We start from the raw sequence: 16,155 nt of genomic DNA on the forward strand, positions 1-16,155 counted from the left end.
CGCGCCGGCGCAGTCGCGCCCGCGCCAGCCATGGCGGCCGCCGGCCTGCCCGATGGCGACGTCCATTTTTCTCAAATAAAAACGCGCTCCATAGAGAAAACGCTACTCCCACTCATCAAGCAGGTACGCTACGCATGCATTTCTACATCCACTGAACCTCACTCGTGCGAAGTCACCGTAATGCACTGCGTCCGTGACGTTCTATGATAATAACGATGTACTGGAGTAACCCTCTGACGTAGTATCAATATTCTGACGATATTCTCAGTTTTTACGTACTATCTAAAATCGTAACTCTATTTTCGGAGTGTACAATCGTCAGCTCGCGACGTTGCCGGCGGAGCTTTACGTCAGATTTTCCCGCCTAAACGACATCTGTTGCATATAATTTTGCGCCGTCGCAGTACAGCTACGTATAAAAGCGGTGATTTTGAATAAACGCATAATGTTATCTATGACATAAAGGCAACATTGTGTATCACTCGACTGATTACGAACGTAACCTCTTCCTTATTCGAAAAAAGTTAGAAGTGTAGGCTAGACAAAGAAAGCATTACGTTATATCCATTCGGCAATTTATAATAAAATATAAGGGCGGGCGGCCACGTGGATTCGTAGAGGGCGGGTGCGTGCGGGGTGGCCGAGGCAGCGGATCGATGCTCCCGGTCCGTCAGTGCCGCGGCAGACTCGGGCAGAGCGGCGCCGTGCCGCAAGAACAAGCCAGCGCCACGGAGCACGTGCGCGCGCCCGCGTTAGCGCGCCGCCGAGGGCGCGCTCTACCTCTACACACACATCGACGACATGGACGCTCTCTCCGATGACGAAGAGTATGTGTGCCGAGAGCCCCAGGTACGTGAGTTGTGACGGGGCATATCGCGCGTAATATTATTTTTTAAACAGGTTATGGGTTCGATCATTTAATAAAAACACTGAATTACAAAGCAACAAGTAGAGCCAAGAAACCAGCTCGCGTGTAAAAACGACCTTGAATGAAGCTCCTAAAAGAAAATCTTCTTTGTATTGTGATGAAAAGAAGTCAACTTAAGTTACTTACGTCCATCGTCCAGACTAATTACAATAATTTTCTACATTCGATTTTATGTTGAACAAAATACTTTTTCATTATTATGGTACTATATAAATAAAATAACGGGTGTGGCAAATATAAAAAGGCTATCTTTACAAAAACATGCACTGTCAAACTTTTAAAATAAGTAAAGAAATAATAGATAGTGCAAATCAACAAAGACCCTAAAGAAGCTACAGTAATATTTCTCTAAACTAAAACCATCTTTCGAATACTATCGAGGATCGGAAAAGGGTTGCTTTGTTTGACTTATTTAACTTGTTCACGATTAGTAGTTTCTTAAAAAATATACAGAAACAAGAAGCACATGGCTGTCGCATCTTTTGTAAACAATAATTAAATTATAATGTTTACGTATTACGCACAAATATAACGTATTAGTACGTGTTACGCACAAGTACCTATAAAGTGAATTTAAAATCGATAGATTCCGAATTTATATTTAAAATTAATAATTTTAAATTCACTTTATACTATTGAAACAAAGCAGGTGAAATTTAAATAATCAATTGAAAGTAGTAAATATTTTTAAACAATAAAATAATATGTTAAGTTTATGTTATACTAGCTGTGCTCGCGACATCGTCCCGTAGAATAGTGACTTTACATGTTCAACGTGATTCCTTAAATTGGCATATTTTTTTTTAATTTATGAGCCGATTGAAATGAAACAAACACCAAATAATAAGCTAAGCTTGCCAAAATATAATAGTAAAACCCACTTCTAAATCAGATAAGCCGTTTCTGAGATTAGCATGCACAAACGCACAGACAAAGAGACAAACAGACAAAAATTCTGACAATCATTGTTTTGGGTGCTATTTGTGTTTATTAAGGTCCCAATAATATTTTTTCTCATATATCTTAAATATACAGACAGCGACCCGTTACAGTTTTATTATTTGTATTAATAATGTAAAAAGATGTTTATAAAGATTAAATAGATTTACCAATAAAAATGCCGCCATCCGAAAAGGTATAGAATATTTCACAGACATGATTGCTTTAGTCTCACTATTACTCGATAACGACACTTTATAAATAAATAAATAAATAAAGTGTTCAAATAATTTACTTCTAAATAACTGTACAATTTTAAGTCTTTATAGGGTATTTTTGTCTGTATAATAAATGTTCCAAAAATGCATTTTATTTATAAACTAGCTGATCCCGCAAACGTTGTTTTGCCATAACACAAAATTTCAAATCTTTTTCTCCATTTGATCGCAGTACCAACTGTCGGGACAAACTGAAATTAAAATAGAATAATATTTAATATTTGATGCTGCGATGGTAGCGCAGTCTACCGGATCCAATGTAAAACATTCCAAAATTAACAACTGCTTATAAATGAAAAATTAGTTAAATAAACATTTTCCATTGGACCAAATTGTGAATCTAAACCATCCTCGAATCTCCTTGAACTCACACAAAAAATTTCATCAAAATCCGTCCAGCCGTCTAGGAGGAGTTCAGTGACATACACACGCACACAAGAAATATATATATAAAGATTTTTTCAATGTATTGGTTGTACTTCACTATAAGTTATCGTTTTCGATATTAATTTATTGATTTCTACTACACATAAACACGAACCGGCTACTATATCTATTGCTATCTCTAAATTATTAGATCTTCGTAAGATAAAGGTATCTCACGAACATATGACTTTGTTAACTAGCCCACAAAAATATAATCGTAATATGTAGAATAAACATAATTTTATTTATAGAAAATATAGTGTATTTAAAAAACATATATATTTTTGTACAAACTTTGAAATATAAACTAAGAATTTGTTTTAATATTGTCTCTCGCAGTGTCACTTTTTAATCATATTATATATACATAACCGTAATTAAAAAATTTAATGAAGTAGATTTTTTAAGTACTGTTGAATTATCTCTTCACTAGTTTTAATTAACGTTAATTCTACTTGAGGTTACAAATGTGTTTTTATTATAAGATTTTATTTTAATAATGAATAGGATCGGAATACAAGATTGGATGTTAAAATTTTTTTATTATAATAGTGCCTTTAATTTGAATATAAAAATCCCGTTATAAAATTCATTATAAATTATATCGAAACATTCCAATATTATACATATTTACAATAACTATAACTTAAGAACTAATTATTTAGAAAAATATAATAACGTTTTTAGTTTAGTTTTTTTTTTTTACATATAGTATGTATGTAATATGTAGTTTTCTGTTTTTAGAGACTAGTAGATGAAATGTTTAATAAAATAATAAAAGTGAGAAACATTAGATTAGACATTAAGTGACAATATGTACGATTGCGATATCCTTTACAATTACGATAAATGTATTAAAATTATGAAGTAAGCAGGTCAGCTCAGCTGCCCGGCAAACTTTCGATACTCCCGGTACTCTCAAATTTTTAACGATTTTTTTAATTGCTTTTACCTTACCTTAACAATAATAGCCACAATAAAAATAAAAGAATTATTCAATTTAGTGACCCCGTTCGGATTGGGAAGGATTCATTTTTATATGTCAAAGTTAAAAAATTAATTTGTCTAGGAAATTATACGAACAACATAATTTATTTAATTTAAAAGCGAAGTAATCAATCAAAAGAAAAGAATTAAGTAAAAATGACCTTTTCCGAAAGTAACAAGTAGTAGGTAAGTAGTATTTTTTAAAGTCATATCCAACTTCAAGGTTTTAAATCAATTTTTCCTAAATAAAACTAAAGCAAATCAATTAATCGTAGATTAGTAAGCCAAGGGCTGTAAGGCATCAATTGCAGCCCGAGATATTTAGGCGCACAAGCGCAGCGAGGGCGCCTATAGTTGGAGGGTGCAATTGATGATTACACCCGAGCTAACTATTCTGCTTTACATCTCGATTGTGAGGTAAGTAGAAAAAAAACGGGCATTACAAGAATAAAACATTTTATTTGTTGAAATTTATAGTGAAATGAGAACAATTTTCAAATTTTAAGGACAGGTGTTTTTGGGGTAATTATAAAAAAATCCCAAAAACAAACAATATTTAAAGTAAAAGTTTTCTATTCCCGCCTTTTTTCAATAAAAAGAATCAAGTAAAGAACTTTTTAATTTTTCTTTCAAGATCGAAATTTAGCTTCGCCGTTCGATATTTAAAATTGATGACTATTATACTCACACGAAGACAGCTGAATAGCAAAGCGACCTCTTTGGTCATTGGGCTGAATGCATGATGTTTATTGCCAGTATGATGGTTAGATGTACGCGAACTTTTTTAAAAGAAAGAAGTGTTTTTTTTAATTACTTACCGCCCTAGGGCTTTTCTAGCTACATTATTACCCTAGAGCGCTAATGAGTCACCTACAAGCCCCATTTCGAGGTAATAAGAACCTAGTTACCGAACATGAGAGATGTAAATTCAATTAATGAACTAATATTTAAAAAAAGTACAATAACATCAAGTGTCAGCTACTACGAGTTTAAGACTGAATAAAAATATTTTAGTAACGATTGAAGATATAAAATTTTTATAGTATAAACTGATAGCTGAAATAAAAAAAAATCTATATCAAACACAAAGAAAGCAATTTCTAATATCAGTTTTTCGGTCAAACAAAACAACTGGCCGGGATGATAATATAGCATCAGCTTGATCATCAGCAAATGAATTTATAATCGTTCACAATCAGGTCAATATAATCGAAAATGTTTGTTTGTTGTGACGTGGTCAAATTTTTATTTATCTTTAACCAAGACAGTGTGGCGGTACACACACATTTAGAGAATCCAATCCCGCATCAAAATCGCGATCCCGCAAGCCTGCGGGATTAAGATCATCAATCCCGCGGATCCCGCGGGATTTGCGGGATTGATTTTAATTATCTGGGGGCACGGTAGTGCCCCCGCCAAGACGAGACAAAAAAAAAAAAAAAAAAAAAAAAACGAAAAGCACTACCTATCTTTTCTCGAAGCGCTTCGTCGTTTTTTTGAACCCTCATAACTTGGGTTTGGATTATACCAGATAAACAAAATTCTGGGGATATGATGTGAATAGCGGACTTATTAAACATATAAAGTTTCAATTGCATAGCTCTTATACTTTAGATTTTATTGATACCTAAAAAACCCCGATTTCGTCACTCACTGATGATCATCAAAATTCATAGAGTACTTCCTGAAGACTCAGAAAGCTGAAATTTGGTATGTAAGCTAGTGTTAGTACACAAACAACAATAAAATTCTAAAACTTGGAACTTTTACCCCCCAACCCCTTAAACTAGGAGATGGAAGTTTGTATGAGACTTCCGCAAATTTTGATGTTAGAGGTCTGAAAATTGATATAGGGACTCCTTGTTATTAATAATAATAATAAAATATATAAAAAATAAAAATCGGTTATTAGTTTATGTCGAAAATTTACATTTTGTAATTTTGCTATTTAAGTTTTGGCGGAGGTCACTGTTTGCATATCAGTTCAACATAAAATCAAAAACAGCGTGCTTAAACCGAATATTGTGAAGATTGGGTGATATTTATGGTATAAAATGTGTCGGAGCTAAAATGCAGCTATAATATTGTCATAAGCAACTTACAAAAAGAAGTGAAATCCCACCAAAAACATTTTCATGTAAAATGTTGCCAAGACGAGATCATATGGCTCGCACTGTCAAAAAGTTATCAGATCTCATGTAGAGCCAAGCTTCTAACTCTACACGCCCTAACTCTGCAAACCCTAACTTTACAAACTCTACACCTTAGTCAAAATATGTGGCTTGGCCGTTTCGTTACTACCGGCTGCCGATGTTGTAGATGACGACTTTCCTGTCTCATTTATATATATGTATATTTTCTTTTTATTTTTTATTATATGTATATCAATTATTCTTCTTCTTTTTATTTTTTCTTTAATAGAACTATTGTATAACAGAAAAGTAATAAACAGTGAATAAATTTTTCACCTTACGCCCACGCGACGGTAGCGAAACGGCCAAGCCACATATTTTGACTAAGGTGTAGAGTTTGTAAAGTTAGGGTTTGCAGAGTTAGGGCGTGTAGAGTTAGAAGCTTGGCTCTACATGAGATCTGATAACTTTTTGACAGTGCGAGCCATATGATCTCGTCTTGGCAACATTTTACATGAAAATGTTTTTGGTGGGATTATTATTTTTGTTTCATGTAATTTAAAGAAAGAAAATACACACAAATATTTTTAATTATTCTTATCAACATGAAGCAAAGTTATCACTTATATTATAAATTAAATATAATGATGTTTAAGACAATACAATATTCACAATATTTCACGTTTCATATTTAGATTTTTATTTGAAATAGAACATATTCATTGGTTTTAGAGGCATTTAAAATCAGCTTATTTTTTTTGAAAATACTTTCGAAGAAATGATAAAGTATCTAACGTTTCATCTTTTAGATTTGATCTTATCTTGTTGCATAAATAGCCAGCGGCGGAAAAAGCACGCTCGGCTTCCACACTTGTAGGCGGAATTGACTTTACATAAGTATAAACAGCTTCCAAATACTTCCCCTTATTCCCTCCACATTCAAAAAGTGTCATCTCACGTTTCAATATCAAATCAGTTGAATTATCTCGAGTGGGTACACGCACAGCAGCTCTAGACTCTGCCACCCATTCAGTACGGAGACTGCGCTCTAATTCTTCTTCTAGTGTATGTGAAGGCAGATTCGATAAAGGCATGTCTTCTTCACTGTCATCATCTTGCTGGTTTTCAGTTTCAGGTTGCACGTCTGACATCAGTCTCTCAATTAAACACTTCATTTCAGTTCTTAGCGTAGCTTTACTTGGATAAAAGAATGGATTGTCCTCTACACTTGCAGACCTTGAATCTTTTTCTAGATATTTTTTTGGATTTTCCAAGTAAAGCAACACAGCAGTTATTGATGTGCGGCGTTCTTTTATCCGGCGAGACAGTGACACAACAAGTTCCTGGCTTAACCTGCTGTTTTGTAGATTCAGTTTATTAATCATGAAACGCAATGTGGTTTCTGCGGTAATTAATGTTGCATCCTCGCGGCATAAGACGTTTACAGCGAGCTTCACTGGCTCTAAAGCTTGTTCAATATGAGTCAAAGTCATATATTCTTCGTCTGTGAATGAAAATGAAGATGATGTCAGTTTAAGGTCAATAAGTGCTTTAGATATGCAATGTTTGACTTCGTTGAACCTCGACAACATTGATGCGAGACTGCTCCAGCGCGTTCGGCAATCTAAAATAAGCTGCAATTCTTTGCCAAATTCTGCTTTGATGTATTGTTGCAGCAGATCATTTTTTACAGGAGATTTTGAACTAAAAACCTTGACAATTTTTCTCACTTTTTGAATAAGTTCTCTGTATTGTGGTAGCAACTCTTCTGCTTGGATTTCTTCCTCTACCGAAAAATTACCTTGCTCGTCGTTATCATCTTCACTTTCATTATCACTCTCATTATCTGGTCTGTTTCCGAGTACTTCAGCTTGCATTTCTTCTTCTTGTTGTTCTTGTCTCTTATTGTACAGAACTTCAAGTACAGCGAGTTGCAATCCATGTGCGAAGCATAATTGGTGGTGCGCTGATAATAATCTGCCAACTTTCTTCATGACGGCTGCACCATCGGTTGTCGCTGCGATCACATCTAGATTTAGGTCAATTTTAAAATCCTGGAGTTTTTTTTCAAGCGCAGTTACACAGGCTTCTGCAGGAAAACGTCCTTCAATTCTTACTAGCCCCAGGTTCCAAATGTTCGCAGTCGCAGCTCCACCGGTAAATAAGTGAAGATTTAAATTCAAATAGCGGCGATTTCTTAAAGATGTCCACTCATCAAAAGTTAGTGTGAAACGCTTTTGCAATTTTTTCAGTGTTTCAAGTTCGCCGATAGTTTTCTTTCGAATGGATGCTCCGTAGGCTATCACCATAGTTTGTATCGTGCTGGCAGAAGAAGGCAATTTGTGGCCTTCCGATTCAAATAATTCGCGCAAATCAATTGACGTGATGAATTTTGAGAATGGGATTCCATCTTTTGCTACCATTCTGCACACTCTTTCTTCCATAGAAACTTTTTTTTCGAGTGGGAAATAATCTGTTAATTTCTTTCTTTTCGGTGGGACTGACACTGCCGAAGTTGAAGGACATTCGTCTAAACGTGAAGTAGTTGAACTAAACGAGCCAATTTAGCTTGCGCTGCTCGTTTCCATTCCCGGTGCTGGATTTTCAACGCTACTGCTGACGCTGACGCTATCAACCAAGTTCAAATTCATGTTATGCTTTGTTCGCAAGTGGGTGTGAAGGCCTTTAGTAGAGCGAGCAGAGATTTTTATAATAGCAGGACATAACTTACATTTAGCGGTTGATCCATTTTCCGCTCTTAAAAAATGTTTCCATACTTCACTCGAGCTTTTATACTCTTTATAAACTAAATTGACACTCATTTTTAATAATAAATTGTATTTTTTCACTCGTAACGTGCTCTTGGCACTTTGATAACTTGATAATAAAAAATAATAGTCCTGTCGTACGTTACGTAACCTTTTCACATCACAAGTAAGACGCAAATTACGCAATAACATTCTTTGACACTTGACCGCGCGCAAAGGTAAATCCCCGTGCGCCGTAGGGGAATCCCCAGTCATAGAGTACTGGAACTGACATTGATTACGTTCCGTTCCATCCGATAATAGTTCCGATCATCGTCTGAGCCTATTTATCTTACTTTTTTTCAATCCCGCGAACGTGCGGGATCCCGCATGAGTAATCCCGCATTTTTGATCCCGCAAAAAAGGTGCGGGATCCCGCATTAGCGGGATCCCGCGTTTGCGGGATTGGATTCCCTATTTAAGGAGGTTTACGGAATGATTTCTATCAGGATGTATTTCCCTGTTCATTACAATTGCAATAAAAATGTAAAAATGAGTTTCTAATGTGAAACAAAAATAAACAGAAATAATCAAAAATAATTTGAATAAAAATATGGGAATTGTTGCGTGACAAATAAAATTCTCGAGATATTTTTATGGATTTCGATTTGCATACGGTATAAACACCACAATTAATCCTACAATTAAACCTTTCGTTCGACATCGTAAAATAAAAATGAAATACCTTACTAAATCTTAATAATACACTACAAAAAGTTCTTCATGCAATAGTATTACTTTACACATGAAAGCGAAAGGTCACTGACTTATTCACTAACAAATCATGAAAACTATTTAATCAATTCTACTAAAAATATGCACAAAAGCAGGTTATGTTAAGCGATACAATAACGGGTAAAACCTTGTTTAGAATTTTGTTATTTTTTTATTTACGAAAATGTGTATATTAGCTAGTACATTCATATTAATATAATACTAAAATCATAAATTATTTAAAACTTTTAAAATTTAACATAATAAATATAACATTTTAAATTTAATTTTTTTTTTCAATTATAATAATTTAAATAATAAATAACTTTAGGTGGTTAAAACGTGAAATTGTCAAAAATTCAATCGTCGTCAATTGTCGTATTTAAAAGCTTTAAATATGGAATTTATTATTAGGACTGTTTCAGAAATATATTATAGGACCATAATCTTAAAAAAAAACTATCACTACTAGGAGGGGATTCAGACTCCTACTGAATAAAAACCGCCACGTGTGTCCGCCTAGGTGCCTATGTGGTGGGTTCGCGGAGACGCTGTAGCATGCTTCCGCAAACCCCACCGGCGCTTGCCCTTGCGGGCCCACCGCGGTGCAAAGCACCTCGGAAGGCGCGCTAAGGCGCGCGAAGGCGGAACACGAAGCGCGCCTTCCCCGACTCGGAACTGTGCAATGCGGACGACGAATCCCCCGACTCATCGCCCGCTGGCGGTCGGTAACCCCCCCCCCCCCCCGGGCCCTATGGCACCGCGCCCCAAAGATGCCACCTCGTCGTGCCGCCCCGTCGCCCCAGACCTAGCCTGGGGCGGACAGTGCCTACCGGAGTCGACAAAGGCCAGGGTGGCCACGGCCCCCGCATCGGCTGGCCGCGGCCTCGGCGCGAGTGCGCGCTTTCGCACGCCTTAGGCGGCGGATGAGCGAACCCACCCACCCCGTCCTCCGCGTGAGGGAAGGAAGAACCGACCCCCACGTCACCGCACCGTCTCAGCGCCACACACACCTCCGCACCTCCGTGCCAACACACCTACGCTTACAGGTACACTCTGATGACCAGAGCGATACCCGGAGCGCATCGTCTGGTTTTGGTCTGCGGGGCTCCGAAGACCCCTACTATCTAATATATAAATATATAAAATCCTCGTGTCGCGGTGTTTGTGGTTAAACTCCTCCGAAACGGCTTGACCGATTCTCATGAAATTTTGCGTGCATATCGGGTAGGTCTGAGAATTGAACAACTTCTATTTTTCATATCCTTAAGTTATATGAGGAGGGGGGGGGGGGCAGGGTTATGAGGGTTAATAAAATATTATGAAATTTTGTGTGCATATCGGGTAGGTCTGAGAATCTGGAATATTTTTCATTCTACTAAGTTAAGGGGGGAGGGTTATATAATTTATTAATGCAATTGTGATATTATTCTTCCTTTAAAAAATTGTTCGTGTCTATGTCTATCTATAGAGTAAAATATTGTACGCGTCAAACTGAAATTCTAAATTCTAAAGTATGTCTGATGTTCATATAATGAAATAATAATATAATAATTCCCTTTTTTTGTTAGATTAGCAGCCTGGTGGCGACTCGGGGAGAGGCCGCGGCGGGCGGCGCAGCGGTGCAGCGCGTAGGCGCCGCTGTGTGCTGCGCCGTTGAGCGGTTCGTGGCCGTTGGAGAGACCATCGCGGACGATAACCCGGACGTACGTCACAGCATGGTGCTCGCGTGCAAAGAAGCTCGAGCAGCAGGTAATAAACTAGACTACATAATATAACAAAACATAATTATTTAATCGATTTACGTTATTAACAGTCAAATATGCAAGCATCGATTTTACAAATTGCATATATTTAGCTTATATAGTCCTTATATAAAAGTTTGCAAAAGAACACATTTAATCTATCTATTCTATCTAGCTATTAATACGTGAAGCAAAAACTTTGTACCCCTTTTTACGAAAATTGCGAGGACGGAGGAGTATGAAATTTCGCACACTTATATTTTATAGAGAGAAGAAGTGTAGAATGCTATTATATTTTTAAAGTGATGCATAAAAACACATTAAATCAATAAAAAAAAATTACACATACTACCATCTATTAGACACACACACACACACACACACGCACGCACGCACGCACGCACGCACGCACGCACGCACGCACACACACACACGCACGCATAACTTGAACGCACTCTTTTGTTTATTGTTAAAATCAGCGATCAAATTGAGAATAGATTGTATATTAATATTGTTAGTCTTTACTGAATATTTACTGGTCGAATTTTGTACACTTGGGGACCACTAGTATAAAAGAAATAACTATGTTGTATTACTAAACTATAAATGTACTTGATCTATAGGCCAAAGGTTATCAAAGTGATTGTTGAAAAAATCATGAATATTTATTGTTACTACAGCCTTAAATAATTTAACATATAAAAAGAAATTGAAGTGCATACGTAGGTGTTATTGATTTTTACCAATGGAACTGATACCCAACCGACGACACAGTTATGAATCGACCTTATATTTTTCCGAAAATTTGCGGTAACATTTATCACATTAATATATTATGATATATATATATATAGTTAAATCGTTATCGTTCGTATTTTATAATATAGTTAATCGTTTCCATCTCCTTTACACACTACACACTACACACTATACACACTATATATATATATATATGTATATATATACATATATATATATATATATAGTGTACACTATATATATATAGTACACTATATATATATGTATATATATATATATATATATATATATATATATATATATATATATAGTGTACAAAGGAGATGGAAACGATTCTATACATTCTTGAGCTAAAATGTAAGGAAATGAAAATGGTATCAATGAATGTATTTAGGCTTATTTATCTCTCGGTGATTATTCTATATATTTTGGCTATTTGAGAGCGGAGTTATAAAAGTGAAAGAGTGGAAAAGTGAGCGAAGTAGAAGAGTGAGGTTATGTCACAATGTCTATAAAAAAAACCCGGGTAAATCTCTAGATTACGGGCCGTCGATTTATGGGGTTTTGGGGGGTGGGGGAGGGATTAGCAGGCTACCCCCTGGTAATCTAGAGACTAGCCACTAATGTTTATTATATTTAGTGAAGAATATTCGAAAACTGATTACAAATATCAATCACTTGAAACCATAAATAAATATCAAAATGGACTCAGAACGCATCGGAAGACAGTAAACACGAAACGAGTGACGGGACACGGGAGGGATAGCGCGGTGGCCGGTGAGGAAAATAAACGGCTAATATCAATGTCAGTCAACTGTCAAAGCTGACATTAAAAATATGACTTATTTTAAATCAATACGAAATCGATAATCATTTTGGTTTATTAGATATTAATGTAACTTTATTTAAAGGCAGTTTATTGTTTACAATTTCAATTCTACATCTAAATACTTAGAGTTAATTAACTAGTTAGTTAATTATCAAACATTTTCTTTTTGAATTCTGTAATCGATTATAGTTGAATCGATACCCAAACAATTGACGAAAACTATCTTTTTAATTTTTCTCCGCTTCCAGATTTAGAATTGTGCAGATATTTTTTATTTTAAAATAAAAAAGTATGACCAATTTTTTTTAAACCATATCTCTACTTGTTACATTTTGGTGCAAAAGTCCCCATCTCTTTTAGTACAGTTCTAAAGAACCACAAGGTGCGAAGTGATGACGAAATTAAATCAGAACTTACATATGAACAAATTCTGAATTTCATTGTTATCTAAATATTTTTAACTACTTCATGCCCTTTATGTGACTATCGCATTTGCGTTGAAATATATAATAGATTACTGTAGAGTAGAGTCTATTGTCAACATTCAGCCATCCTCTTGGCGTCTTCTATAAAAAACTTTCTTTAACTAAAACTTGTCCTTATAATATTCTGTAATTAACATCAGAATCTAAAAGTAAGCAATTTTATTCAATCGTTCCGTAAGTAGGCTAAGTTGATACGAGCGGAACCATGCAATTAGGTAAAGGTAGGTTACATTTTTAATTACTAAGCGGAGCTTATAGTCCGTATGAGACTTTAAAATGCTGACACTCTAACCCTGGCGCAGTAGTTGCAAGATATACAAACATAACTAAATATCACCTCTTAATGTGAAATAGTCATTGAATTCAGGTCTAATTTGAGTTAAATATTATATCGTACGCTTCAGCCTGTAATATCCCACTAGTGGGCATATGCCTCTTTCCCCATGTAGGAGAAGGATCAGAGCTTAATCGACCACGCTGCTCCAATGCGGGTTGGCGGATATATTCCCTACTACGAGTAACGATCGCTATCAGGTGTACATGATAACAACCGGGACCGACGGCTAAACGTGCTCTCCGAGGCACGGTGGGGAGACCCACAAGGACTGCACAAACACCCAGACTACGGCAAACATCTGTATGGCCAATACAAATGTTTGTCATGTGCGGGGATCGAACCCGCAACCTCCAACGCAACAGGGAAAATCCATGGCTGTGACCGTTGCGCCAACGCGGCGTCAATGTATATCGTAGTTTGAAATTATTGGTATCAATGATGATAACACATTACAAAAGCTTCTCTCTGACAAATGAAAACCCTTTTGAGTAAAGTTGAGTAAATATTTAAAATGATTGTCAAATAATAGAGTATTTAACAACATATCTCAAAATAAACATAACAAATCTGCAAATATATAATAATAATATCAACTGAAACCACATATCGACGACGGCAAATACGAAAGTACAAGCTGTGCTGTGCAAGATTTTGATTTTAATACTGTTGCCTAAAACCTGTAATAAATTTTGAGATAAGAAGTGTCTACTGTCAGAGTATTAACGCAAGTTATTCAAAGTTTCATTCAGTAGTTTAGCGACATGAGACGCGGCAAAATTACAGACTGACAAGCAAATGGGTGGAGGAACATGACGAAATAACATTTTTGGCATCAGTGTCAATTATATAATAATATCCGCCAAACATTTTTTCAAATATATTTTGTGCACAGAATCTGACATGACTCAATTTTATTATAAATATAAATTGCGTACCTATAAAAATTGTCCATTCGCTTTATACTGCCCTAATGGCTTAAAGCCATGAAATAGTTTTCATGAATTTTCATCACAGTAGGAAAAACAATTTTAGAACTTTCATTTACTATCCTCATATTAAACCTCTATCAAATTATTTTTGACTAGATCTGCCCGCGACTTCGTCCGTGTAGAATTTAACAGAAAGTTATTGTTCAGTTTGCAAAGTTATAAAATAAATAAATTTCTAAAATAAAAGTAGCCTTAGTTACTCCTTTACACAAGCTATCTGCCAGGGAAAGTCCCATCAAAATCGGTCCAGCCGTTTCAGAGATTAGTCGGAACAAACAGACAGACCGACAGACAGATAAAAATTGTAAAAAATATTATTTCGGTATATGTACATATCCATATGCATTTAGTAAAAAGCGGTTATTTTAATATTACCAACAGACACTCCATTTTTATTTATTTATAAAGATATTTTATTTTTTAGATTATTTCCGAAAATGGATAATTTTATCAAACCAACTTACATTTATAATACACAACCACACTACAAAAAGCAAGTTTTCCTGCGAAAAGACTCTTAGATGCTTCATATATCATCTGATTTATACGTTAAATCATTTTAACTATAATTCTTATAAATATATACCTAGTACTAAAATTATCATTATTTTTAACTCAATATTTAGAAAGATACAAATTAAACTCTAAAACCTTCCTCGCGATTATAATAAATCCACCTGACCCGGTTTAGTAAGGTGAAAAAGGGAAATGGAGAGATTTAAAAAGACGCCCTTGAGGCACTTGAAGAAAACTGCTATATTTGTATACCGCGGCTGCTCCCTCTCGTGAGCCTCTAACTGCCCGAGCAGTCTACTCAGATTTTTAACAAACATAAACTTCATTTAAAACTCTTAGTTGCCCATGGCATTTGTAGTACATAAAATATTTGTTTTACCATCGGCGTGCGTTTTTTTTACAATAATTTAACTTCAGACCAGCAGTTCTAAAACTGTCTAGAATTACTAGGATGGACCGAGACTGACAACTTTTTACTGTTATAAATATATTAAATATATAACAATACATCTTTGTTTTATTTTTTTGAAATAAAAAGAAAGATAAATGATATATAAGACATATTTATACACGTATATATTCAGACATCTACGTACGTTGTATTATAATAATAACGACTTTTTATACTGATAAACCGATTTTGATTTTTTTTTAAATCGAAAGCAGGTACTCGTCATGTGGTCCCATAGAGCTCGATCTGACGAGTACTTTTTGAATTATCACTAATAAAGCGTTTATACATACGTATAATTTACTCGAATATTTTTTCGTCTACCTTCGTTTATGTTTATTAATACTTCACTGACAGCGTGAGGCCCAGAATGCGTGCACACATCTATTACAAATGAAAAAAATACTATGAAGAAGAAAAATCGTCTGTAAAAATATATTGTAGCAGGAACTTAAATATACAAAAACAGAAGTTTTCCTTTCTTTTATTCACATTCGTTTTTCATCTCAATCATCGTCAACGAACATGTTTCCAGCATCAATCCACTCGGGCACATTATCACGGGCGCGGTAGCAACACGATTTTCCTCAGACGTGATTTAATTTTATTTATGCTACAGGTACGAAATTTCGTTGACTTGCTTGGCAACTTCACTACACTGTAACCTGTCAGTTTTTAATCAGCTGACGTTCCGGCATATGTGCGTCAGTGTTGCCATCTATGAGCTAAGCTCCAAATCCTACGCGCCATATTTGACTATAGCTCGATAAAGCGTAAGATATTTTTAGAGGATTTCGACAATGTGAGAGGATTTTGAATTATGTAGTATGGAC

The 16,155-nt window shown here is 35.4% G+C and overlaps 1 protein-coding gene across 1 annotated transcript in view; it reads left to right on the forward strand.

Annotated features, from left to right (window-relative positions):
* The first annotated feature begins 801 nt into the window (after nucleotides 1-801).
* The window catches only part of LOC123663113 (alpha-catulin), a 101,694-nt gene continuing 86,340 nt past the window's right edge, over nucleotides 802-16,155 (forward strand). The window contains exons 1-2 of the mRNA XM_045597859.1: nucleotides 802-849; nucleotides 10,783-10,963. Coding sequence (XP_045453815.1) covers nucleotides 802-849; nucleotides 10,783-10,963 — 229 coding nt within the window. The remainder of the gene's footprint in view (nucleotides 850-10,782; nucleotides 10,964-16,155) is intronic.

This window comes from Melitaea cinxia, chromosome 1 (assembly GCF_905220565.1).
Source record: "Melitaea cinxia chromosome 1, ilMelCinx1.1, whole genome shotgun sequence".
In the NCBI taxonomy this organism is placed as follows: domain Eukaryota; kingdom Metazoa; phylum Arthropoda; class Insecta; order Lepidoptera; family Nymphalidae; genus Melitaea; species Melitaea cinxia.